General features: G+C 40.8%; 1 protein-coding gene across 4 annotated transcripts in view; it reads left to right on the top strand.

The window, feature by feature from the left end:
• Positions 1–1,245: 1,245 nt before the first annotated feature.
• tll1 (tolloid-like 1) overlaps positions 1,246–26,842 on the top strand; it is a 58,798-nt gene continuing 33,201 nt past the window's right edge. Inside the window, exons 1-7 of one of the 4 annotated variants that reach the window (XM_063476038.1) lie at positions 1,246–1,438; positions 2,835–3,310; positions 20,930–21,052; positions 21,218–21,298; positions 23,411–23,584; positions 23,680–23,797; positions 26,486–26,664. In XM_063476038.1, the coding sequence (XP_063332108.1) occupies positions 3,130–3,310; positions 20,930–21,052; positions 21,218–21,298; positions 23,411–23,584; positions 23,680–23,797; positions 26,486–26,664 (856 nt within the window). In that variant the 5' untranslated portion in view covers positions 1,246–1,438; positions 2,835–3,129. Of the gene's footprint in view, positions 1,452–2,831; positions 3,311–20,929; positions 21,053–21,217; positions 21,299–23,410; positions 23,585–23,679; positions 23,798–26,485; positions 26,665–26,842 lie in introns of all 4 variants that reach the window. The other 3 variants (XM_063476039.1, XM_063476036.1, XM_063476037.1) reach the window with 3 other exon arrangements.

Genomic DNA, 26,842 nt, shown 5'->3' with positions numbered 1-26,842 from the left:
CTTCAGGGAGGGGTGGTGGTCAGTGCGCTGGGTCAGAATGCTGGCGAGGTACTTTCACAGAGTTTCACTGATCGATAAGTGCTTTAAATAGGGACACAAATACCTGAACACAGCATTAATTTCAATAGCTGGAGCCTATTTAAGAAGGAAGCGTTTTTGCTGAATAGACTGGGTGGATAGTAACCACACAGATGGACTGTAAGTGGCTTGAAAGACCAAAAATGCCACTAAATGCCTTCCCTGGTGTTAATTTGCAGGTGTTCGAGAGGGAAAACCAGACCACAAATAAGCACTACACACACACACACACACACACACACACACACACACACACACACACACACACACACACACACACACACACACACACTAAGTAAAGTGTGGAGGCTTTTTAAAATAACTTTAACACTGTACTCATGGTAAGTACGAATCTTGTGACATGCACTCCCACAACAACATGCCCACCAGCTTCACCCAAACGTCTATGCAAATCAACACACATCGGCATAACATGGATGTAGAAAGAATGTATTTGACCTGCGGTTGACAACAAACCACACACTTAAACACACCGATTAGTGCAGTGAGTCACAAACTATGAGATACCCCTAGGCATGGATGACCAGTAGGAACTTGTGAAGTGAAATGAAGCTGAATGAAGGTGAATTTGGTTGGAAAACATACACAAGCAAGTGTCAGCCAGTGCTGCTGTGCTGACTTTTATTTCATTAAAATTTCATTTGTCTTTTGTTTTTGTACAATGGTTGAAAATGTGGAGTGGGAGGGCAAGAGCTCGTTTTGGCTTAGAGTAGTGGCTCGTGGCATTTACCTGCCAAACTTTTTGCTGAGCTAAGCAGTAGTGCGTCAGCACACCCTGCTGGTGATGGCAGTTTGCTTGCTCTCCCCAAAGTTTTTCTTTATCTGCCTATTTATTTTTATTATCCTTGTTAGTGCAGTTCTTGCCATTAAGACTCGTTGATAATATCAGAACCCTGATCTTAGTATGAGGAATCAGACTGACACTAATTCATCCTGTCAGAGTTGGTTGTTGCTCCTTTTTTCTTTCCCACAAACTTTCAGGTTGTCCAGCAGGTTAATTTTGGGACAAAAAAAACAGGAGTGTGTTGACCTGTGTGTGTGTGTGTGTGCTGCCTCTAAGGGATTTGTGTCCAACCCGTGGATAGTGGACAGCTTGCGGCTGGATTGATGGCGTGACGTCAGCGCGCCGCTACCTCTCCCCGAGGGCAGGATTAGTCGGGAGCGGCAGAGACAGCGCTCCGGTAATCTCCCGGTAATAAATGGGGGGAGTCGGGCACGTTTGAAACTGCCGGTACCGAGTGACACCCCGAGGCCCCCTGAGACTCCGGAGAAAGTCCCCACAGTTGCAGCACGATGGGTCGCTATGTGGCTCCGCAGCAAACCAACGCGCCCCGGCCAGGTAAACGCAGCAGGTAAGCTGTGGAGACGTATGGGTGAGCTTGTCTCAGGAGGATTTACACTGGCAAGGTGTTCACTGTCTGTCAACAACTGCTGGGGTTTTATTTTTACTGCTGGAGTCTGCCGTGTGTGCATGTGCGCGTGTATAGGCAGCACTGGGAGAGATTATGGGTGGTTCCTGACAACTTTGCAGTCCGTGCAAAATTAGAGTAAAATACGTCAAATGAAATTGACTGTAAAGGATTTTTTTCTCCCCCTCTTGCCTAAATGCTCTTAGCGGTCTTTTCATGAACTAACACGCTCAGGCTGCTGCGCTGGACCTGTGGATGTCAGGGATGCAGGGGAGGATCACGAACCCACGTGAACTCGGTTCACTCATCTGTTGTTGACCGACCTACTGCTGCCAAGGGTATTTATGAGAGATTAGAGAAGACATCATAGGTGAATGGCAGACTGGTCTATCTATCCATCTAGTCTGGTTTAGTGTTTTGCTTGATGTGATTATGCTCTACATATTAAAGATTTTTCTTGTTTCTACCTGTCCCCCACTCTAAAGGCCATCGTTCAGTAGGGATTTGTTTATTTATTTATTGAAATTCACTATGTAAGTTTCAGAGGTTTAAAATTGATGTCCCTCTCCCTCTCTCTATGACAGCAACTCAGAAGGGGGCCAGAATAAAAGACCACTTGTCACGCCATGACTGTAAAGCTTACCTGCCTCTGGGCGTTTATGGTTTGGCTCTCACCTACTTGGCACCTGCCTCAGAATAACCAGATAACACCTACTTAGAGTCACAGGCAAATTTGTGGCCACCGTGTTACTTTTACCGCTACCGGTTCTTTACTGCCAGTTCACATTATTTTGCGGGTCAATGTGAATAAAGGTCCAATTAAGCCGGTGATGATTAGTGAGTGGCTTCCTCCGCGGTCAGCGCGCTGAGATCAGAGAGAAGCCTCAGGAGTTTTGCGCATGAAAAAAAGATGAAGAAGACTGCGAATGGTCCAGTGAATGGAGACAAAAGAAGACAGAGACGTTGTGGTTCTGCACCACTTGGGACGAACAGTGCGGTTGTGTGTGTGTGTGTGTGTGTGTGTGTGTGTGTGTGTGTGTGTGTGTGTGTGAATGGGCGGTGCGCTGACTTGGGTTGAGAGAGAGAGAGACAGTACCACCGCCGGACACGAGAGAGAGAGAGAGAGAGAGAGAGAGAGAGAGAGAGGGAGAGAGAGATTGCGCTTGGCGAGAAACAAGAGTGTTGGTTGGAAACACACAAGGTGGATGATTCTCGTGCGTGCAGCAGCAGCAGCAGCAGCAGAAGACACACCACCGTGCGTCTTTACGCTCAGAGATCACCCAGCCCTGATCTCCTAACCTCTCCTCTTTCTTGCTTGTCTAGCAGCAGCTTCACCTGCGAAGCCACAGCGGAGGACAGCGGAGCTTCTCAGCGGACACTTTGCTGACTGGGAGACGGACGCACAGAAACCTCAGCGTACTTTAACCATGGAGGAGAGTCAGTCGGAGTAGGGTAACTTACTACAACCTACACCATCCACAAGCAGACTGTCACAAAGGACGCCAATCTTCAAGATGGCCCGATAAATTCTTGACGCCGTGCTTCGGAGATTGGATTGTCCATCTCTCAGTAGCGAAGGAGACGAGCAGAGAGGCCGTTATTTGGTTATTTCAGTCTTCAGATGGACCGTGTGCCATCCGCACTTGCTGGTAAGATGCGCTGGATCACACTGGTGCTTGCCGGCTTGACTTTCTGGGGCAAAGTTACTATTTGTAACTGTTTCGACTACGAGGAGCCAGACTATGAATATTATGAGGAAGAGAGAGCGGAGACCATTGACTACAAGGACCCCTGCAAAGCTGGTGAGTCATTTTACTATATTCTAGCTTTTAAATTATAAAAGTAACATAAGAACTATATTTATTACTCTGGTCACGGTGATCCTGCCCTCCTACAGCTGGCTCCGAGGAGGCACGTGCATGTGTGTATGAGAGATGACAGCGCGCTTCTGCCTATAACCGCATAACCGGTGTCGGTGTCTGTGGCGATCTCGCAGATGCATGCCACGTGCATGCCACGGTGACGGTCACGTTAAGTCTGATGCACTTTTCAATGCACGCAAACACACAAACATGCTCACATTCAGCTCGAGCATCCCCCAGAGTCCAAATATTGGTGGCGCGCATGGATCGCATGGATGTGTAGGTTTGCGCGCGTGTGCAGATGTCAAGTCAACTAATAACAGGGATAAAAATAACATCTGGATTTACACAGGCGCGGATTCACGCTCTGTCTCTCACACACACGCGCGTGCACACGTGATAAACATTTAACATTTACGTAGTTGTTGTGGAGTAACACCCTGATGTGGCTTAATACGCTATGAACGAGTTTCTTGTGTGCAAAAAATAAAAGAGAGAAAATCTTTCACTGGATCGAAAATAAATGTGTCTGTTGTGTCAGCGAGTGCTTGCCAGTTTTTAAAGTTGGTTTTATACATAAAAAGTGTAGTTTTTTTTTTTTTTTTTTTTAAAAATAGGTCTTTTATGGTCTTAAAATTCGTGTTTTTCACCGCAAAGCCTGCAGATTCATTTTGGATTTTATATAGTCGCTCTCTTAACCAGTCCCTCTCCTCCTAGTTATTCTCCTCTGTTAGCGCCCGGACCATAACCTTTAAATGCAGCATTTGTTGGTGACCATTTACATATCCCCATTTTATTAAGGCTGGCTATGATGGGAAATGTTTTAGACTGTTACTAGTGTAATGATGACCAGTGGCAGCACCAGATAATTTCTAGAGGGCTGCATAGAAACTGGTATTATTTCGTTTTCAGCGGTGTGAATCATCCATGTTCTTCTGCTTATCCAATTAAGGGTTACAATTTTTGTGAGAGCCTCTTCCAGCTGTCCTAGGGCTAGAAGAAGGGTACACCCTGGACACGTCACCAGCCTGTCATAGGGCTGACAGAGAAACAGACAGACACACTACCTATAATCAATTAAGAATCACTAATAACCTAATATGCGGCAGAGAACCCACGGAGTCACTAGGAGACCATACAAACACACAGAAAGGGCCCAACAGGCCAGTTGATTCAACCCAGGACCTTCTTGCTGTGAGGTAATGGTGTTTACCACCAGCCACTGTGTAAATGACTGTATGCCAAAGAGTAATTAGATTCAATCCTCACTCTTCTTATTATCTTATACAGACAAAACATCTTATGCTTTTTTTTTACCTTCACTTGATGAAAACAAGCTTGTGCTGTTGCTCAAGTTATTAATTTTTAAATATTGATGAGCTATAAAATTATTACTTTTTTTCTTAGGTTTTATGTTTTTGTTCATTTGGGAACAAAAGTGATGGAGAAATTGTTCTGCAAAAAGGTGTTCCTGTAAAACAGAAGAATACATGTACCTCAGGGCTGATGAGTATATGCACAGTGCCCTGTGGAGCTCCATCCTGTGTTGTGTTGGATGACCACAGTTAACTGTGTGGTGGCCCTGGCCATCCTTGGCCACTACTTGGCTCCTCCCCTAATGATCCCTGAAGTGCACAAACCATTAATAAGAAAAATTTGGCACCTAGTAATTATGTCTTAGGTAAAAGGGAAAATGCAGTTCAGTTCAGTTTCATATATAGATTGCTGCTCTATATAATCACAGTAGGCTCAAGGTGCTCGAGTTTGCTTCAAAATGAGAGAGAAAACGCCAACAACAGGACATATGTGTGTTGATCTTCTTGTTTTTAAGCCTAGAACAACGAATTTCATAAGCTAACTTAATATCTTTTTGATATATTTTTTTAAGGTTTTTCTGACCCGCTCCTCTCCTCTTCTCTTTCTATAAGAAGGATGTTGGGAGGGTGTAAAATAAATAAGCATCTTTTAAAATCTGGATCCTTGTTTGGGGTTACACCCTCCTGACTTTGTGTGTCTTTCTCCGTGTGTGTTTGTGTACATGCATGTCGATGTGTGTTTTAGTGGTACTTAATGTTGTCTGCGATGACACATTGGACTGATAAGAACTCCACCCCAGAGTGCAAAGCGTCTGCAAGCTGACCAACACACATTCTTCACATACCAAATACACAAACCTGACAACCGTGGACATTGGCCAGTGTGTGTGTGTGTCTGCATGTGTGTTTGCTCATGTGCATGTTACACTGATCTCTATGTGGGTGATTTTTATGTTGACTCTGCAATCCCATGTCTCTGTGGCTTTTAGCTATGCAAAGAACTTACCGTTCTTGCGTTTGTGTGTGTTTTGATGGGAGCGCGGCAGGTTAAAGGGAGTCAGTAAGTCTACGCATGTTTGCGAGACCGAGCGAGTCTTTAAGGTTAAAATAACTGAGAGAAAAAAACACAGCGAATGTATTTATTTTCTGAAAATATCGATGAACATAAAGAGCCTTCTATACTCAGCTGCTGAGGTTTCTTGCAGCAAATTGCATAAACACACACAGGCACACACACTCCTAATAATCAACACATACGTTCATCTTATAAGCCTTATAATTTTACAAGTGCCATTTGTTTTCAGGCATTTCTGTTATTATTATTATTGGACATTTGACAGTTGGGACCTTTTTACATCATTTGAACATGTACAGCTCATTTATATTAAATACTGAGTCCCCAAATTTCATTCTCCCTTTAATTTCTCCTCTGATGATATGGTTTATAATAAGAAAATGACAAAACCATCTCATCTCAGAGTCAGTGTAGGTTTTTTAAACTGTGAATCCAGCCCCACTGGTGAGGTATGAAACTGCTGTGGGTGGGGTGTGGACAACCAAGGTAAAAAAAATATGTAATTAACTTGAATGATTTGTGCAGGATCGGATAAGCGGAAGAGGATGGATGGATTTGTGCAGAGATAATAAATATGAGTCTGGTGATGCAATGTTGTTGACCTTTACTTCTCTAAAATTCAATTTGGGTCATTTTTTTATTGTTAATAATTGCTAAAAGCTGTGCATGTGTGTGTGGTGGGTCAATGAACTGTTTTTCGGCTTCTGAAGGCGGAAAAAAAAATTGAGAGCCACTGGTGTGGAGGGTGCTCTGGAGCTTTGGCCTGTTTTGCATGATGCTCATCAGCAGATTCAGTTTGCTTATCTTCTCATCCGGCTCAAAGTTTGCAAAGTTTTCATCATTTTATGGTGTCAGTTTATTGTTTAGATGCACAAGTCTTGGGCTAAAAAATAACACTACTGTAAATACAAACGAGTAAATGATTCTGTTTTTTGTTTTATGCCTGCATCCTCACCACCTGATGTCTGTAACTGTTCCACTTAGTACTGTGTGGGAGCATGTCATTTAATATCTACCTGCACATTCTGAAATACAAGCTTTCAATATGCTAATACAGCCACAGATACGGACACAGAAATGTTTCAGTGTGAGCCTGCAGAGCCTCTGACAGACACACATGAGTGTCTGCTGATGTGCAGCTGAATTTAAACCCACTCGCACGCACACATCTGACTGTCTCCTGAGATTTTCTGGAGTAATCGTGTTGCAATTAATGCACTGACTTGGCAGCTATGTGCAGCTTGTAAGAAGTGGAAGCGCAACTCATTCCACGCCTGACCCCATGGCATCGGTCTGAGTGGTTGGTATTCCGCCTCCTGTTTTTGCTGGGAAAACACAAGGGGAATATTTGGCTGTCTGCTTATCTCCTCCGAGTCCCGCGCTGGTAGACAGGGGAACACACACTTCCATGCCTTTGTGAAGTGATTTCCCTACGCGAACACACATGCGCACACACACGGTACACACACACATGCTAAGCTCCCTCCATTCACCCGCGCTTATCTCTTCCTGGTTGTCTGCATCCTGCTACTCAGCTGGAGATGACACACATACGCGCACGCCCACACACACAAATGCACACACGTATGTGCCCCTACGCTCACTCAAGAGTCATTCATGCTTCCTTCCAAATCACTGTTCTCATAAAATCCTCACACACATCGAGTGAAAGCTAAACAAACCTCGGTATCTAAAGGCTGTGGGTCTTTTCTTCAGGAGGAATCCGAGACATAACTACCTTTTCTCTACTTTAAACACAATAGTCGGGCATCGTAGGAGTGTGTGTGGGCACAATGTGTTGTTTTTTATGGACACATCACTGAGATCAGGTGTTACAACACAAGACTTAAAAGATTTAATAATTTTTTAAAGCAAAATTTGTTTGAGGGGTGGCACAGTGGCAAAATAGTTAAGAATTGTTGCTTGACAGCAAGAAAGTCCTAGCTTTGAATCCACCGGCCGGCACGGGCACATCTGTGTGGAATTTGCATATTCTTCCTGTGCCTGTGTGGGTTCTCTCTGGTGCTCCAACTTCCTCCCAAAGTCATGCATGTCAGATTAAGCAGTGAGTCTAAAACTCTGCCACAGTTGCCAACGTCTATATTTCTGCGTTAACCACGCCACCCTGTCCAGGGTGTACTTCACCTCTTGCCCTTTGAAAGCTGAAATAGCCTCAGGCCTCCCACAATGCTAAAGTGAATAAGCAGTTCGGATGAATGAAATTAATGAATGAAACAAAGTTGTTTATTCTCTGCATCATGTGCACCTAAAGCAGATTGTCACTGCACATAGTCAGGTAATATGGCTAGTTACATCACAGTCTTCAATTCAACCTTTCATTGGAGGGATCACCTCATAAACTGTTTCACATTGGCTGAATACAATAAATACAAATCAGATGTGATGGTAGAATATATAAGGTACCATACTACACTGTACTTTACTGTAAAATAACTGGGATCTGTTCTATCAGTTTCTCATTTTATATGCAGATAAAAGATACTGGCACATGGGATTTAAAGAACCATTTAAAGTGTACGCCACAGTCTGAGGCAATTGCGTTTTCTTGTTCACCACAGAACAAGATGCAGGGTGTGCTTGTGTAAAAGTCTCGTGGATAGGTTTGTTTTAGTCAAGAAGAACAGCAGAAAGAGCGTCAAACAAAACAAATCCAAAATAAACAGGACATGGATTAAGTCAGACATACTGTAGCGTGAAAAGGAGGAACTGTGGTGGAGGTTGCAAAGTGGCTTGCAGATGCGCAGCAGGTGCTGTTTTCAATTTTGAGGGGAAAAAAATCTGATGTTGATATACAGGTTGATGTACATTGTACATAAATATATACATGCCAAGTGTTATGCGTGTGTACATTTTCTACCTTCTGATGTTCTGCTAGGCCTTTACTGCAATCACCTTTAGGTGCTGCTTGTTTGTGGCTCTCTTTGTCATCATTTCCATAACATAGAAGCTGCTCTGTTGGGATGAGATCGGAAGACCGACTTGGGCAATCAAGAATATGGCCTTTATTTGGCTGGAGAAGCTATTGTGTTGTTTTTGCTATATACTTTAGGTCATTATCCGTTTGCACTGTAAAGCACTGTCTGATCAGTTTTACAGCATTTGGCTAAGTCTGAGCAGATAATATAACCCTGTACACTTCAAAATCTATCCTGCTGCTTCTATCAGCAGTTGCATGATCAATAAAAAACACTAGTAGCCTGGTTGCACAAACAGGAATACATGTCGAACACCATAACGTTACCTCCAACATGGTTTATACATGACGTGGCATACTTTAATAATGAACTGTGTCCCCCCTTCTCCATACTTTTGTTGTTGTTGTTTTTCTTAACAATGGGAATAATTCTATGGTTGTTCACTTTAGTTATCATCTATGGTGTTTCAGGCTTCCTTTTTTTAAAGAATGCACTGGGCTAATTATACAGATCTTTTATCTGCTTTATTTGTCATAGAAAGGAACAGGAGTAACCTGGTTATAAAAGAGCTGCTTGTCAATCAATTTTTGATTTAATTTTGAGCCTTTGAAAACGTTGAGACTGTATAATGAAATGGCTGTAATTCCTCAACAGTTAATGCAAAGCTTTTGTTGAAACCCTTGAATTAAACCTGCAAGTCTGCGCTTCAATCACATCTTTATTGTTTGATTTAAAACCCACTGTGGCATAGAGAGAAAGAAATTAGTAATGATAACCAATACAGCTGATTAGCACAAGTTTAACTCACACTTAAATTTTCTAGAAGTGTCCCAAGCGTACCTCAGATCCTGGGATTTGAACGCCTGTGCACGTATATGTTCGCTGTGTACTGTACATGCAGCCCACCAAGTCGTGACATGAGCTGCAGCTACTGTTCATCCCTTCCCCCATTCATCAGTAGGAAGGAAACTAGAGCAACATGTGTATGTGTACATTTGGCACCGAGGCTGCCTTGCATCTGTGTGTGTTAGCGAGGGAGCAAGTGGTCTCACTCATATTATATTAAACAGGATTTTCCCGAGCAGAGTGCTCCTGCCACTGAGCTTCCGAAGTCTTCCTCAGGATTCCCGCCTCAGCACAAACTCTGCGGCCATGCCCATGGCCGACTGTTTGTTCTGGAGCGTCATTGTTCCGGAGCAGCAGAAGCCATGAGTCAGCATCGCCTTCACATCGCCCACCTGCCATGCACCGTTCAATTATTAAATGTCTGGGTGCTTTTATGTCACCCAGCTTTCCCTGATGGTATTTATAGAAGCAAAAAAAAAAAAAAAAAAAAAAAAAAAAAAAATCAGACCCATTCACACATTAATGTCTAAAGAAAGGCTTCTTTCTCCCAGCAGTCAAACTTGTTTTGTTGTCTAAGTATTGTAGCAGCAAAGCTATGCTCACAGCTCCTCTCTATATTCCACCTGCTCCAGTTGCGATCTTTGATGCCTAAGCAAGCTAACGCTACAGGAAAAAGGTGAGCTGAGCTAGCCTGTACTGTCACCTGTGGCTGAAGACAGATACATTTAACTAAACCAGGTAAAGAGAAATATCTTTTTGAGTTCAGATCTCTGACAAAGATCTCTTTAGGATCCTTATGATGTCATAAATTCTGGTTTTCTCAGTCTTCAATTGCCCCCATAGATAATCAGCACTGTTGAGATCAGGTGACTGTGGAGGGCAGTTCATCGTACCTCTTCTTTCCTCTTCTTTGGTCTTCTGCTGCTGTACGACTCCTTGTGGTGCCGCTTCTCCTTTGTACAGAGTTCACCAAACGATGTCTCCATTTCCCTCTCAATATCATACTGCTTAGTGGAATTTGAGGCACAGTTGATGGACGAACAACAGCTACAAGTTGATTATTTTAAAAATTCCTCTGATGTGAGTCAATCAATTCCGCCTGAGTCTCATGTGAACGCTGCTCCACTGGAAAGATTTCATGCCTTCACTTGATTTATGCACTGTAATCTAACTGAAAATGAAGTTACTCATCCGGTAATTGAAACTATGTAGTCACACCTGGGTTCAGCTATCTGCGATCTCAACAAGAACAACATTGTTCTCTGTTCTATGACTTTCATTTGTGCATTTAAAGGCCAGTTGGCTGCTCGTTCCCTGGGTGCAGACCCGGGGCACGCCGACGGGAAACCGAGCCGTAATCACGTCCCGTCACAATGTCTGGCCAAACCCATGACCCACTAGGGAGGAATCCCAGTGTCACAGTAAAGTGATTAGGGGGTTACACCAGCTCTGTGAGTGCATGCGTCATATGATATTATGTTATTCTGTCTCATACCAAACATGTCTTTGCGCGATCTCGCTGTCAATTTATAGTTCAGAGTTCTAAGTGAGCGAGGCCTTTGAAATCTTTTCATTCATTTCAGATTTAATTATACAGCAACCAGTTCACAACACGAGTCATCTCAGGTCACAGCACATTTAAGGTCAAGACCTTAGAAAAAGAGAAAACCCCCTTTGAGCAATGAACAGTGGAGATAAGGTGATTTTTACTCAACATATTTGTGCTCTTCTACACTTTACCTTCCATCCATAGCATTTTATAACATTTCTTCTTTTCCTTTTGATCTCTTGGTATAGACTACTAGCAATATTTACTGAAAAAACTAAAAATATCTCTACTTGGACAAAAGCTCCTGTTAACTGGATTTGTTTATGATCAGTCTGGACTTCATTCCGGGTCATTTCAAATGTCCAGGTGTGTGCCTCACGGCCCTGCCATCTGTTTTCAGCTGTGTTCACGGATGAAGAAACTGTGCTTATTCTAATCTCTAGACAAACACACACGCACACTGTGGCGCAGGTAAACACAGTGATGTGTCAGTGTACAAGTGTGTAACTGGGTCTTTGTCAGTGTCTGGGACTATATTTACGTCTGTAAAAATATATAATTAGAGTTTGCGTGTTTTGTATGGAGTCAGACCTCAGTGCGACTGGTGATTTTAAAGTTTCTAATTATGGTTTCAATTCAGTGAATACTCACCAACATACTGTAAATACCCTGTTTCATTCAGGATTTTTTTCTATTGCATGTCACTCTTGTCTCTTGCCTCTGTGTCTCTCTCTTTCAAATCTACTTGCAGCAGGGTGTGGGTATGAACATTTTTGGACTTGGACTAAGCAGCTACATTTTTCACCTCCCCCCCCCCGGAAGTACTTTTTTTTTTTTTTACCAGTGATAGAAAAACTGCAGCATCTCTTTACATTCCAGCACCTTGCAGTAAGTGCAGCAGCTCGTCATTATTCCATCTTAAACACTCAAAGAAGAATAGAAACGGCCGTTTCAGTTTCAAGTGCTACTCAGAGTCATACTTTGATTCACAATGGACAATGGGGGCTTTGGACAGTTTGGTTTCACAGCAGTTATTTTGGGTTTCGGGATAAAAAAAATCCATAGAGACAATCCATGTAGCATCTTCAGGAATTTCAACACTTTACAATTTGTGTTTGAATCTAGTTCGATCAGAGTGTTGTGAACGTTATGAAGGTAACTCTCCAATATTTACCTTTAAAGGAAATATTGTATTTTGTATAAATTCATTTGGGTTTTTAAATTCAAGAAGTTTGTAGTGCAGTAAAAGTCAGATAAGGGATTACAGGTATTGATTTGTAAACGATCTGACATGAATAACTTGATCTTATTATATGATATTATACAACTATGACTAACTAGGCAGCTCATTCTCTTTCTCTTAGCAACACTGTCTTTAAACATACAACACACTTTGGGGTAGAAGTGTAAAAGTGAGGTCAGAGGTCAAATGTGACATGATATTTGGATGCAAACTATAATGTGGTATTTAGAAGATATACATGTCACATATACATGTAAATATGATTTTCTATATGCCAATATGTTTTTGATACAAACAATGGCAGTAAGAAACTGTTTTAAATAGCGTCATTATCAAATTTCACTTTCAGATCAATCTGTTGATGTTGAAGGAGAGGTCAGAGGTCAACATGATATTTTAACTCTTTATATGGTACTTTATATATATTGGGAATACACACTGAACTTGTAAGATTCATAGTTTCTAAGACATAAAGCTTTTTGTCAGCTTGGTAAAAAAAAAAAATCATGGAGCTGATTTTAAAGATCTTGGTGTTACATTGAGCAGTGTCCAAGTCTTTCAGTCAGCTCCACTTGTCGTGACGAGATGGTGATGGGCAAAATGTCCAAGTTGAGGTTTCAGAATATTAGTTGACAAACCAGTGGAGGCATCTATATCTATTTTTTAATCTTCGGTATCACTGTTGTCTCTTACAAGGGAACATGGAAATCTTGGATCCATATTAGGCTTTTTAATGTAATCATATTTTTTCCCCTTTTACACTTAAAAGATCATGTTAGCTTCCAGGCTCATTGGTATTTCCCCTCACTTTGCCACTGGTTTGCTCTACTGCATGTTTCAGTTAAAGTCTTTGAAAAACAAGCCAATATGATTGGCTTCCATTTGAGTATTTATGCACAATCGCTTTAGTCTTGTGCATAAATTCATCACACAGGCTGCTTGCTCATCCAGGACTTCCTTTAAAACAGAAACATTTATAACAGAGTCGAGTTTAAATCGAGGCTGAGCCTAAAGAAGTAAAAGAATTTGAAACCAGACAGTGAAGTAATGCTTCAAAATATCAGGAGCGCCAATGGGTAAATCAAAGTGTGATAATCCAGTTCTGACCAATGCAAAGGAACTATCTTCAGCTGCTCCCTTATTTCCCAAGGGGTTACCACTGCGGATGGATCCACATATTTGATTTGGCACAAATTTTACGCTGGCTGCCGTTCCTGATGCAACCCTCCTGTTTATCCGGTACTAGGATTACACCAGCTTGCGACCCCTGAGGCTGGGTTCATGTCTCCTCCTGGTCTAGAACTGGGAATCTTTCATGTGTAAGGCAAATGTGGTAATCACTACACAACAGAGCATACACACAGTATATATTTTTAAAAAATGCACAAAACAGGTTCTTTACAGTATAAACACAAGTTTCCTTCTTAACAAAGCTGAGGTTTCAATAGTGAACAGATATTTGGGTGGAGCACCAATTTAATAAATCCACTTCATAAGCCTCTCAGCTCAAAAGCATGCCGTATTGTAACGCTTTGAGGCCTGCATTTTTGGTACTTTGCCTCATCATGACCTTTTCCGGCACCATCAGTGTAGAACTGCAGCACCTGCTGTTGGTCGCGAAGGGTTAAAGTAGATAAAGCAGCTTGCACAATGATTAGTTTTGGAGAAAATCCTCAAACGGGGCCGAGATAATCTCTTTTTTAATATAACGGCACATTTGCAGCCACATTTATATACAGCATAATAATATCACACGAGTGAACAAGCTCATATACATGCACGTTCACACACATGGATGCCCACATCTTAGCCCACCTACACTGTGACCTTATATTTGCTTAATGAGGAGCTTAGTGAGGTGTGTGTGTGTGTGCGGTCATTGTGTATGTGTGTTTGTGTTAGATACACCCCAGTGAGTACAGCATGAGTGCAGAACTCAGTAGTGCATAACTGTATACTGTACTGTAGTGCAGTCAAAATGTACAGAAAAAAACCTGCTACATTTATCACAAATAACATTTAAGCAAACAAATCTGTTTAAATAAATCAGTTAATCTAGCTGCATTTTCACCATCTTAGTTTGACAATGTCTTATGTCACAGATTAAACATCTTGAGAACTAAGTAGTTTACTTTCTTGCCTTGAAAGCTGCTGGCGTCTCCTTTAAACGAGGGCTCTGATGTGATGAAACCCCTTTTTAAAAGCTTTAATGAAGCCTCGAGTCTCTTTGTCTTTTTGGAAACTTTGCACAATAAATCCATACCGACAGATGCGGTAATGAAGGTGTTCTCTGGTCACATATGCAATTTTCAATGCCTGAAACGCCCCTGTTGTTGTTAGCGTAGCTCTTAGCAATCCCATGATGCCTTGTTTGGTTGGAACATGGCCATCAGTGGCTGTGTTACAAACCTGCCAAGTAATTAAAAGGGCTAACTGGACATCTGAGTTGCAACTCATTGCATGGAATAACAGCAGATTGACCTCATTCTCTATAGACCTGCACTTTCAGGGTAGTGAAAGCTTAATGAATAAATCAGCATAGATGCAATGAATAATATGTACATTCTCCTTTACAGATGTCTATAATATTGTAAGCTGTGTGCTCAGGGTGTGTTGAGCATTCATAGATATACATACTTATTATTCAGGCTATTTTTTAACTAAAACCTGGTTGTTCTGAAAACAGATGGTACGTTACAAACCTGAAGCCAGACAAACATTACTACACAGGAAATAATCACTTCGATCTAACTGCTTTGAATTCTTGTTTAACTTCATCAGTTAAAGTTATGGGCTCGTTCTCCACCTCTTTGCACTCGCATTTTGAGCGTAGTTTGTTTTGCGAAAAAGAGACAAATCATACATCAATCAACATTAAATATGTATTTCACTGATAGCATTAGGATTAATATTATCATTCCATTTTTTATGCTTTTATCACAATCTCTACTGGGAAAGATAATGCATTGAAACATATCTGTGGCAGTACTCAAATGAACATGGCAACGACTGCTTCAGTGAGTGTTTAAACTAGTTTAAGAGAAACCCAAGCAAAAACAAAAATCTTTTTCATCTGGTGATCACAAAACAATCATAAACAACTATAAAAGTTTAGGCAGGGAAATATAATACATTACTAAAATAGGGCAGCCATTATTTTTTATTTAAATCCTAATTGAATTGCATTGTGTTATCATTGTATTAAAAGCTTATGTTTGATTGCTCTTTTGCATCAGTGTGTGCATGCTTTGTTCAGATGACAATGAGTGACGCTCGCGTCTGTTGGACATTTGCTGTCGGGCTGCAGAATTACTTGCAGAAAGCCGACTTCAGCTGTGTCTGCTTGAGAACTTGATCAATAAGACACAAAGCAGTCTAGCTGCTAGCTGGCAACATGGTGGGCTGGTGGGGTGAATACGTGTGAGTAGTGATGACTCTACCTCTCAGACTGTGTTTGGTGCATTACTGTTGTGTGTGTGTGTGTGTGTCCCTGTGTGCTGCTGTGTGTGTTTGCTGCAGTGCCCCTGCTGAAGGGCGAACAGTAAGGCCCTGGTCAGCATGATGTAGACCTCCTGGGACGTCCTGGGGTTTTTGGATCAATACCTTTCCTCCTGCATCTCCCTGCATCACTGTTCTCATCCCTCCTCACCCCGTGGCTTGACTTTGGGCTATTTATGGTATCTCTATGGATTAACAAGACCCTAACAATCAATGGGCCAAACTTACTATCACTGTACTCCCCCTCCACTTCTCACTTTGTATCTCTGCTTGTGTCAGCTCCTTTTCTCTGGAAAACTTTTAGTCCTTATATTTTTCCCTTGTTGTCCTGAAATGTTCAGAGCCAAGAGAAGTGTAATCTCAGGACACTGTCACATTCACGCTGCCCCACAAATAGGAGCAAAAATGAAGGGAAAGTCTTTTTCCAATGCACATGCAAGGTGATGCAAACTGTGTTTGTATGAGGATTGTCACATTGTCCTTTTGCTGTTGAAGTAGCACATTTAAGTCGATTGTTTGTTCAGTTTTTTTGTTTTTTCACCCTTCTGTGGCTCACTATGACAGCAGAGAACATACTAGAGGAAAACTTTGTCACCCACAGCAATTTGGCGTCAGAAATAACAATTCTAATAGGCCTATCCAGACCACATCTTAAAAAACGTGCTGGTGTAATTGTGCTGTTTTTGCGACTTTATGTGTCAAAGTCGCACTCAGATCAGCCTTTTCACATAGTATTAAACCTCTTTTTATATATGTTTTTAAATGGTTTTCCTTTCAACCAGGGATTAATCCAATCCAGACTCTTGTTATAAAATGCCCAGGGAAAAAATATATTTAAAGGGATAGCAGAGTCTGTTTTGCATTCACTCTTGCATAAATAACCGAGCTGCAAATACTCGAAAAATGACAGCTAGAAGTTTGATTAGTACCATTCATGACAAATGAAGAATGGATTTTCCTAAACAAATCTCTTTCCAAGCTGAACTGTGCACAAGCTGTGTGACGTACTACCCTCATTAAAATACCAAAAAACTGGTTGGTCATCTCTGTGGAGTTCAGCATGAACCCAGTTATGTAGCAACCACCACCTGTAGCTCGAAGTTAGAGTCAGATTTAGCAACCAAGACACTGAATCATGAAAGATTAATTAAAGAAATACTGAAAATAATTAATTTTTCAGACTTTCAGAAGTTAAATTCTGATGCTTTTTGTTGCTGTAGACTACTTTGGACTATTGTGCGAACAAAGCCAGCTGCTGGTCATTTGCGGTGATCGTTGCTCTCTCTCGATTGTACAATGTGCATTTGGTAAATTATGTAATAAAAGCAGGGATTAACATAATGTTTAATAAATGCATATCTTCGCACATCTATTTCTTTTACAGTTTCAAGCTACCTCCACTGTTTATACTAAGGCAGCCTGATCAGATGCTGGCTCTTTGTGGTTTTAAAGGTGACTTTTTACATAATATATAAAAATAAACACATCGCTTCACATCCAGCTCTAATTTAGATTGCTATCCTTCCAATCTAAGCAAAATATAAAACACCACTGAGCCACACACACTTCCAGACTGCATCTGATGTTGTTATTCATAAATCTATGGACGCCGTGGTTTGCTCTTCTCTGTAACAATAGTGCCGAGTTGAGCACAATGGCACCCTGACCCCTTTTCCTTTAGCGGCAATCCCGATTAGCTAAGTGACAATCTTCTCCCGTGCCATTGTTAGTGTATTAGTGTCTTGAATCCCTGTGGAGGCCAATAACTCAGCTCAGCTAATCACTCACAGATGACTATCGTTCAGTTGTCCATTGTTACAAGCTAGTGGGGTAATTGTGTTTATGTGTGTGTCTATGTGTATGTGTGTGTGTTGGACTGAGGTGATGAAGAGACTGAGGAGGGAAGGTCTATTACAGTACGTGCACTGCAGCTGTTTTTGCCACCGTGTAGCTTCTCAAAGGTATCAAGGTATCACTGCAGCTCGCCTGTAGACCTGACATTTGAAAAATCGAAGCAGCGTGCTCCCTGACGGTGATGTTGGACCAAAAGTTCTAATTAAGTCTTTGATTTGTCCTTTTCATGTACAAACATAGATAAATGATGATTTTTTTAAGCATGCACATTTTTATCTGTTTTCAGGGTAACCCTGAAATGATTACACTTTATGTTTTCTCATTAATCTCATTAATATATCAAAAAAAATGAAGCAAAAACAGGTTTTTGGACTGCTTTTTAATGTCAGCATCATCAACATCAATCTGTTCTTCTCAGCAGGATGGTTGAAAGGAGAATGAATGGGGAGTGAAGGTGCACAGCCATATTCAGGTCCTTTTTTCAGAAATCCTGCATTTTGTTCATGGAGCTTTTAGAGATTTTGGAGTTTTTCTCAATACAGCCCTTGTGTTTTCTTGGCTAATATGTTGTGGTTGTCTTTTGTTGAAACGTAAACACCAAAATGGTGCGCTTGAAGCTTGAAGCTCCTAAGGAAGCACAGACTGGAGCCACTCCTATTTTGCATTTAGAGGAACCCACTGAAGTGGTCTGAGCATCCGATCGGATGTTTTCACTTTCATTAAAAGTAACTGGTAGAAGATCATGAGGTAGCCCGAGAACAGGCTTGATAGATTATATCTCATTTGTCCAGGAAAAAGAGAGGATGTCAGTGGTGCAAGGGCAGGAGTAGAGAGAGTAAACAGCAGAGCAGTGAGTGTCCTGATTTCAGACCACTGTAACAGCCACTGTTACCAGGGTTGAGGTTACTTAATTACTCCCTGGAGAAAGTAATTCGTTACACTACTCGTTACATTACTTATACATTACTTCATACGACGACCTGAAATGCATAAAAACCATAACCCCACATGCTAACGCATCAATCTCTTAATGAGGACACACACGTTTAAATTTGAACATAAAGCGAAGTTTGAAACCAGAGCAAAGAGACTTCAAAGTAATTGCCACAGTGATTATACTGTAGAAACATGTACAGGTGTAAAGGAGGCTTTAAGCCTAACTGCCCTTCATTGTCTTTGTTACCTGTTCAAATTCAGGCTCTGGCTGCTTGGCTGGGCTCAGCATGCACTCAACTTTAAGGCCATTCTTGATTCTTGACTAGTTTGTGTTAACGTGCTGTCTGTGCAGCTGCTTGCGGAGAGCTGATGTTGTATTTGCAAGAAAAAGACACCTTTCATATGTTTTTCTTTCCATTTGCTCGGCATGCGGGTAACTGAAGAACCTTTGTAATGAAAGTGATTATGTAATTGTAACTGTAATCTGATTACTGAATTTAGTGCAGCAATGTGTTACATTATTGTGTTACTGAAAAATGTAGTGTGACACGATTAGACACGATTAACATGTTTACACCCAACACTGAAGATAGCCGTGTGTGTGTGTGTGTGTGTGTGTGTGTGTGTGTGTGTGTGTGTGTGTGTGTGTGTGTGTGTGTGTTGTGTGTGTGTTAAGTAGCAATACACAGCTGCTTTGATCTCTGAGTTTATATCAGATACAGATTTCTGTATATTAGAGCGGAGGTTCTGGCAATTGATTGCATAGCTATGCAGGAAGTTAGACAGTTGATTGCCAGAAGGTTAAATTAAGTCATCACTTCAAAAGTAATAGATGTCACTGAGTAATTTCCTGGTATGTGTGACATCTACCTTAGCAGCTGCCCAGACTGTAACAAAAGGATATTTGTATTTCCCTAATCCGAGAAACCACGACCACTGAACTGGAGGTTGTAATAGGTCAAATACTTTGAACATGAATCAAACTTCAGAACAAATAAATCCCTGCTGTAACAACCTTGAAATGTTAGTTTACAATAGGACTACAGGTACATTTAAGTTCTTTCTGTTCCCATGTGTTAAATAAAAGTAGAACGAAACAAACATTTCCATTTCCAGTCTGTCACAAACTGTTGTACATGTTGTATTTGAAACACAATATTCCGTTTAACTTGCAATTAACTTTTATTTTAAATTATTCATTGTTTTTTTTTAGGGTTTTTTTTATGCAGCCATATATGATAAATGACACTACTTTGAGTAGTGGCATTTATCATATATGGCTGCACATTACAAAGACATTATATATAACATGTACAAATTAAGGTTCAAGAATTTATTAACTACAATGCTTCTGGAAAAACACCTCATACATATGAACCATTATTAAAACTGCTATTTAGAAAAAGGTGACCTCAGAGTCTGAAAGGTCAATACAAACTAGCCTTAAACCAACATTGTATCTCATGGCCAGCAGGGGGCGACTCCTGTGGTTTCAAAAGAAGTCTAACTATATAAAAGTCTCTGAGAAAATTATCTCACTGCTCACTACATTTATTACCTGTAGAAACATTTTTTCTTGTGAGTTTATGGGCTCAGTTACAAGTTTAGCATCTTTTTAAAATACAAAATGAATTCATAAATCATGATCGTGATTGCAATAGTCTCACCTTGACCTGGTCGCACAGGTGGCTGCTTGTACTTCATCTTGGTTCTCCTGGAGGTTTCTTACTGTTAAAAGGGAGTTCTTCCTCCCCACTGTCGCTCAGTGCTGCTCATAAAGGATCATCTGATTGCTGGGTTCCTCTCACCAATATTGCCCTTACCTTCCACTATAAACCATTTTAATGCAACTATGGTTATGGTTTGTTGCTATATAGATATGACTGAAGTAAACTGAATTACAGCAGTGTACACTTTGGGAAGGGGCAAACCTGTGATTGGTAAGTTACTACTGTCTATGTGTGCAGTGTCCCTCAGCCTCTCACTCGCAACGTGGTCACCATCTCTCAAGTTGAGGCATCAAAACTGAAGTTCACAAACTTCAGAAACATTGTTCTTAGTTAGATTGCTGTGCTGTTAAATTAGCCGGTACAACATCACAGTCTTTGGCTCCTGTTGGTCTCAAACTGAAACACACATTTGTTACACTTCAGCACATTGTGATTCTGGTCATGGTTTGGCTTTGGGTCTTTGTGTTTGAACTTTACAAGCATGCACTAAGATGGTCAACAGAAATGCAATCATTTTCACTTTTTATAACAGAATTAGCATTTGATAATAACTGGAAAATGTTCTCTTACTTCCAGCTGTATTTTGGGGCGACATCGCATTAGATGAGGAAGACCTGCGCATGTTCCAGATTGACAGGACGATAGACCTGACACAACACACACACATGCACACACACTCTCGACAGGGGCACACATCTGGTAAGTGGACTCACTCTAACTGTGACTTTTCTTTGAAACTCTCTCATTACCCATCAGTTGCAGAGTAGAGTAGCTTGAAAAGGAAGGAAGTAAACAGGAGGTCACCTGAGGACAACAGGATCTGTCATTGTCTAATTTTTCTTTTCTTTTTTTTTTGTTTGTCAGGTGGAATCGAGGAACATGAAACTCTGAAGAAGAGAGGGTCTTTATACCTTCTGCTAGAAAGAATACGTAGGTTTGGTTTTGGTAAGCAAACTAAAATTCATTAAAATTCATCGAATGCTGTTTTTCAAACTTTAAGGATCTACATGAAACCTGCTGAGTCTGCATGATGGAGCTTAGGGACTTTATTTAACTTACTTTGTTAGTCATTAATGTTTGTGGAACTGGATGACCTAGACAGCCTATTGGTTTTCTTTTCAAGCAAAATTTATTTTTCCCTTGCAACTGCAGCCAAGAAAAAAACAATAAAGACACAGTAAAGCATTTAAGATACATAAATTAGGCTACAGTCCCAGTGAGATGAACTTTTTTCATTTAAATTTAATAGGAATCGTTCTGGTGATATGCTGTGTCATGTGAAAGAAATTTTCACAGGACATTTTACAGTCCTGCAAACAACTAAGACCACCGATGATTCCTTAGCTAGGAGAACCACCTTTAGCAGCAATAATTTGAGTAATCATTATCTGTATGACTTTATCAGTCCTTCGCATTGTTGGGGAGGAATTTTGGCCCACTCTTCATAACAACGTCTCTTTCACTTCTTTGAGGTTTGTGGGCATTTTGCTTATGCAAGCTCTCTTAAGGTCCCACCATAGCATTTCAATCGGGTTGAGGTCTGGACTTAGACAGCATCATTACAACGCCTTGATTCTTTTCTTTTTCAGTCATTCTTTTGTAGATTTCATGTGGTGCATGAGATCATTATCCTGTTGCATGACCTAATTTGGGTCGAGCTTTAGCTGTCAAACAGATGGTCTCACATTTGACTCTAGAATACTTTTGTATACTGGAGTTCGTGGTCTACTAAGTGACTGCAAGGTGTCCAGGCTGTGTGGCTGCAAAACAAGCCCAAATCATCACTGCTCCATCACAGTGCTGACAGCTGCTGTGAGGTGTTTTTTGGTGATATGCTGTATTTGGTTTTCTCCAAATGTAGTGCTCTGCATTATGGGTAACCATCTTCATTTTAATTTCATTTGTGCAAAAGACATTGTTCTATAAGTTTTGGGGTTTCTCCTGGAGATCCTTCTAAACAAGCCACACTTGTTCTCTTTCTAAGTGTAACTGTCATGAACTTTAACGTTTAACACGTTAGGGCCTGTAGAGTCTCAGATGTAGCTCTTGGGTTTTTTGCAGTCCAAGCATTGCGGGGTCATCCAGGTTGTGGCACTTCGTTAATACACAGCTGAATGCTCCAGACCAGCAAACTGCCAAAAGTTCTGGTTTTATGGAGGTGCTCACACTTGCTCATGATCAGTTACTTAAGTGCATTTAATTAGCAGCACCTGGCTGCTATTTCAACCCTTAATTCCAATAGAAGCAGTAAGGCTGTACTACGTTTTTCACCCTTCTGCAGTTTAGTTTTCCTTTGTGACACAGTGAAATATGTCATGTTTCACAGATTGCTGTGAAAGCTCTCTTTTTCACATGGCTGTAACTACACCATAAACTTTTATGAGGGCCCACTCATGAAAACCAAAGTCATACCACAAATCAGTGACAAGCTGATTTTTCTAGAAGAAGCACCAAATAATCACATCGTAGAAAGTAACGACCATGGTAGCTTGTTAGAAAAGTGCCTTTTCCTTCCAAGAATCCTCAGACAACTAGCTCATCTTTCTGGGATGATTTTAAATTGAAATTTCACCAAACCCTAAAAGCCTGTTTTGCTGTTTAGGCAAATGAAGTGCTTCACAATGAGGAAATAGAGACACCAGAAGCAGATCTAGAGACTGAATCCATTACAAGTTTACTTGTTTTCAGTTCTTCCACGTGTTGATAGACCTGACAAAGCTGCAACACAACCTCTGGTCTACACACTGATATCTGGCACCACTGAAAGTTTGCTATACTTTTATTTTTAGAACTTGACTCACTGTAACGTTGTAAAAGTCTGTAAACGAAATGTTCAGTAAAAAGTAAAAAGCTGCATTGCATTAGCATAACTACATTATGTCTGTTTGAGTTTTATTACTGTGGGCCTTTAAAACAAACTGTGAAAGGTCAAATATAACAAGAAGCATCATTATCCAATACTGTGGAAGCACATTTATGACCTCATATTTATAACATTTATTAGGTTTGAACACAACACTTAATTAATTGTGGCTTTTCCTCTCACCATTCTGTTAGACTATCTCCCCAAAAATGACAGCAAGGGAGCTGCCAGTCCAAAGAGCCAAAGTGGGAAAGCTGGGAAGAATGGAAAGTTTGTGAAAACTCGTATTCCTCGAGCAGCCACTTCCCGAGCTGAGAGGATATGGCCTGGAGGAGTCATTCCCTACGTCATAGGAGGAAACTTCACTGGTAAGCAACTCCGCTGGACGGCTGCCCGATCAGCAGTAAAACACACACTCATGAGTGATTGTGTAAAAGGAGGATGTAAAATTTGTGTGTTTCAGGCAGTCAGAGGGCCATGTTCAAGCAGGCCATGCGCCACTGGGAGAAACAGACATGTGTGACTTTCATTGAGAAGACAGATGAAGAAAGCTACATAGTCTTCACCTACAGACCCTGCGGGTTGGTTTGGAAATGTGTGTCTGTTTGTGATTGTGTGTGTACCTAGAGTTCACAAGTGACCTTGTCACACAGAGAGACGATGTGGTCACTCAACAATAGCTCTACTTTCCTTCCTGTCCTGCTCCTGTTTCCCCATCCCACCAATCACGGCGCTTGGCTTAAGTGTTTGTATGTTCGTGCAGTTTTTTTGTTCATATTCTGCAGAAGTGCATTGTTCTGTCGAGTGGCAGCGCGGTGGGTCAGAGTGTGTTTGTACAGTGGTGACACTTCAACTGACTGGATGGGAGGTTTTAGGGTGCCTGAGATCAGGGCATTTATCGCTCTGAGATAGTGTTGTGCACATGGTTGAAAGAGTAGGATATCCAGCTTCAACTGTGACTTTACAGAGTTGGTGTAAAAATTACCTAGAAACAATTCTCATTTAACAAGTATTAATAATGTAAAAATGCAGAATACACACTCGTTCCAGCTTTTGCTTATATGACAAAGTGTTTTATAGATGCAAAATTGGAGCTTTTGACTTGGAGTAACAAAAATTTTAAATCATGTTTTTGAAACAAGGATTTTCACAGTGTATAGATTTTTTTTTATCCAATGTTCTGCTAGCACCACACAATTTTACATTAAGAGACTGTGTAGTTATTACAGTATGTGTACATAGATTATTATTAACGCTCATTATCCCATTTTCCTTCCCACTGTCACCAAGTGCTTGTTAATAGGGAGTCGTCTGATTGTTGGGGTTTTCTCTCCATTAGTGCAGGGTCTTTACCAATATAAAGTACCTTGCAGTGACTGTTGTTGTGATTTGGTGCTGTATAAATACAATTTAATGTATTTTTTTTGTCTTTGTTTAGTCAGAGTTAAACATATTTACGTATTTTTTTAGTTTTTATTGCAATAGGAAAGAAACCAGTGCCTTTGCATTAGCCTTGGGTTACCTGCCCAACCCAGTGAGTTAAATCAACACCCATGTTTAATATAGTTTATAGCGGTTTTTATTATTAAAATTGAAGCATGATTTACAATCACAGCATAGGTGGGTCACAGACATGACATCCCATAACTCTCCCTGCGATAACAGCGCACAAAAATTTGACCAAATTTAAAAAGAAGATCATAACATTTTCTAAGACTTGCTTCTGACTGCTGAGTCATTTGAACTTTTAACACTTATTTGAGCAATTATTTTGATGCATTACGAAATTTAACCTTACCTCAACATTCAAGCTGTATATATAGATGTGTAGAGTCAAATTTGATTTAAAAAAAAAAAAAAAAAAACGCTTAGAAATTTTCAGGTTTTAAAAAGCTTTTGTTTCCCTCTTGTATGAGCAACATTATTGTTTTGGAATTCAGTTCAGGATTCTTTTAGTGTCTCTTGTAATATTTTTTGTAGTTTTAATTTGGTTTCTCTTTTGGTTTGAGTTAGTTATAATACCCTTGGTGACTGTGGCAAAGTCACATCTTGAAACACTTTTTCTTTATGGCTGGAGAATTAAATACAATCACATGCTTGCTTGCAGACTCTCGGTACCTTTGGACATTTTCTTGCAAACATGTTAACAGACTGTGGTATCAAACCTCGTAGACTAAACTGTGTCCATGGCATCATGAATCAAAAGTACTGAAGCACATTTAAAGGAAAAGTTAACGGGAGACAATAAACGTCTCCCATTTTAGAGCAATTGTAATTTATATGTGAAGTTTTTGGACAGTGTTTTTGTGTAAAGAAGGAATTTAACTTGTGGTTTTCTTTTTCTGAAATCGTGAAAGACATCTTTATAATTCTCCAATGAAGTGCTTAAAAAGAAATTGCATTTTTGATATCTCCAGCCATGCAGCCACAAGCATCAAAAATACTTCAAACCATAGTAAATAAATGGTTTCTTCTTTTTTTTCCTAATGATAATATTTGTTGCCTGATGAAGCTCAAAATGTTATACATGGATGAGTCCAAATGAGTTAGCTTTTAAATGTAAAAACCAGCAGGTGAGGAAAATATCTATGCGTTAACTGGTGATGTCACTTGCCTCGTGTTCTGTGATTGGTTGGCTGCATTAGGCACTTTAAGCTGATGTCTAAGTACCCTGCAGGTTGGATGTGCAGTGGGGATGTGTGTAAATCAGACAAACAAGGACACATAAAATAAAAATGCACACATAACCACAGTACATGTACATCTGTTGTGTGTTTGTATGAATTTACTGACAGTTCCTCCCCCCCCCTCCACCCCCACCCAAAAAAGCAGAGAGTGAGACTGTATCTACTCCAGTGACTCCTGATCCTTACCGTGCAATCAGCTCACTGGATAACTTTAATCAGATTTGTTAGCCTGGCACGAATGTCTCTGCTACCCAGCAAAAGAGAAGGAAAGCGTGTGTGTGTGTGTCTATGTGCATGCGTGTGTTCTGAACAGCGATATGTGAATTCTCACAGCGTTGGGTTATGAAACCGCAGCATTATCAGAGTGTTTTATGTACCTAAATCCTGCCGCGTTTCCTCTTGTGGATGTAGTGGAGGCCAGGAAATCCTGAAAAGATGTGTGTGCGTTAGTGTGTGTGTGTGTGTGTGTGTGTGTGCGTTTATTGTTACTTGAACATAACACTGCAGATTCTTATTTCCACTGCCAACTGTGTAGTAAATTACCTATCTCTCTGCTATCAACTTCCTACTAATCCTCATTAGGTGTTGTTCCTATGTGGGTCGTCGTGGAAACGGGCCCCAGGCCATCTCCATAGGAAAGAACTGTGACAAGTTTGGCATTGTGGTGCATGAACTGGGCCACGTCATTGGCTTCTGGCACGAACACACGCGGCCCGACCGTGACGATCACGTGACCATCATCCGGGATAACATCCAACCAGGTGAGACCTATTATTAGACACCTGTGGTCTCTGCTGGGATCAATCAGGTTGTTTCTAGACACAGACAAACAGCAACGCTTCTAGACCGAGTGTGTGCGTTTCCAAATTCACACTCAGTCTAGAAGCTGAGTGAGTGTGAATGAGCCTTTTAATGACTGTGAAGTCACCTGGACCACTC

Source organism: Pelmatolapia mariae, linkage group LG6 (assembly GCF_036321145.2).
Source record: "Pelmatolapia mariae isolate MD_Pm_ZW linkage group LG6, Pm_UMD_F_2, whole genome shotgun sequence".
Lineage (NCBI taxonomy): Eukaryota > Metazoa > Chordata > Actinopteri > Cichliformes > Cichlidae > Pelmatolapia > Pelmatolapia mariae.
The sequence above is the reverse complement of the archived record's forward strand: the minus strand, read 5'-3'. Positions and strand labels throughout refer to the sequence as shown.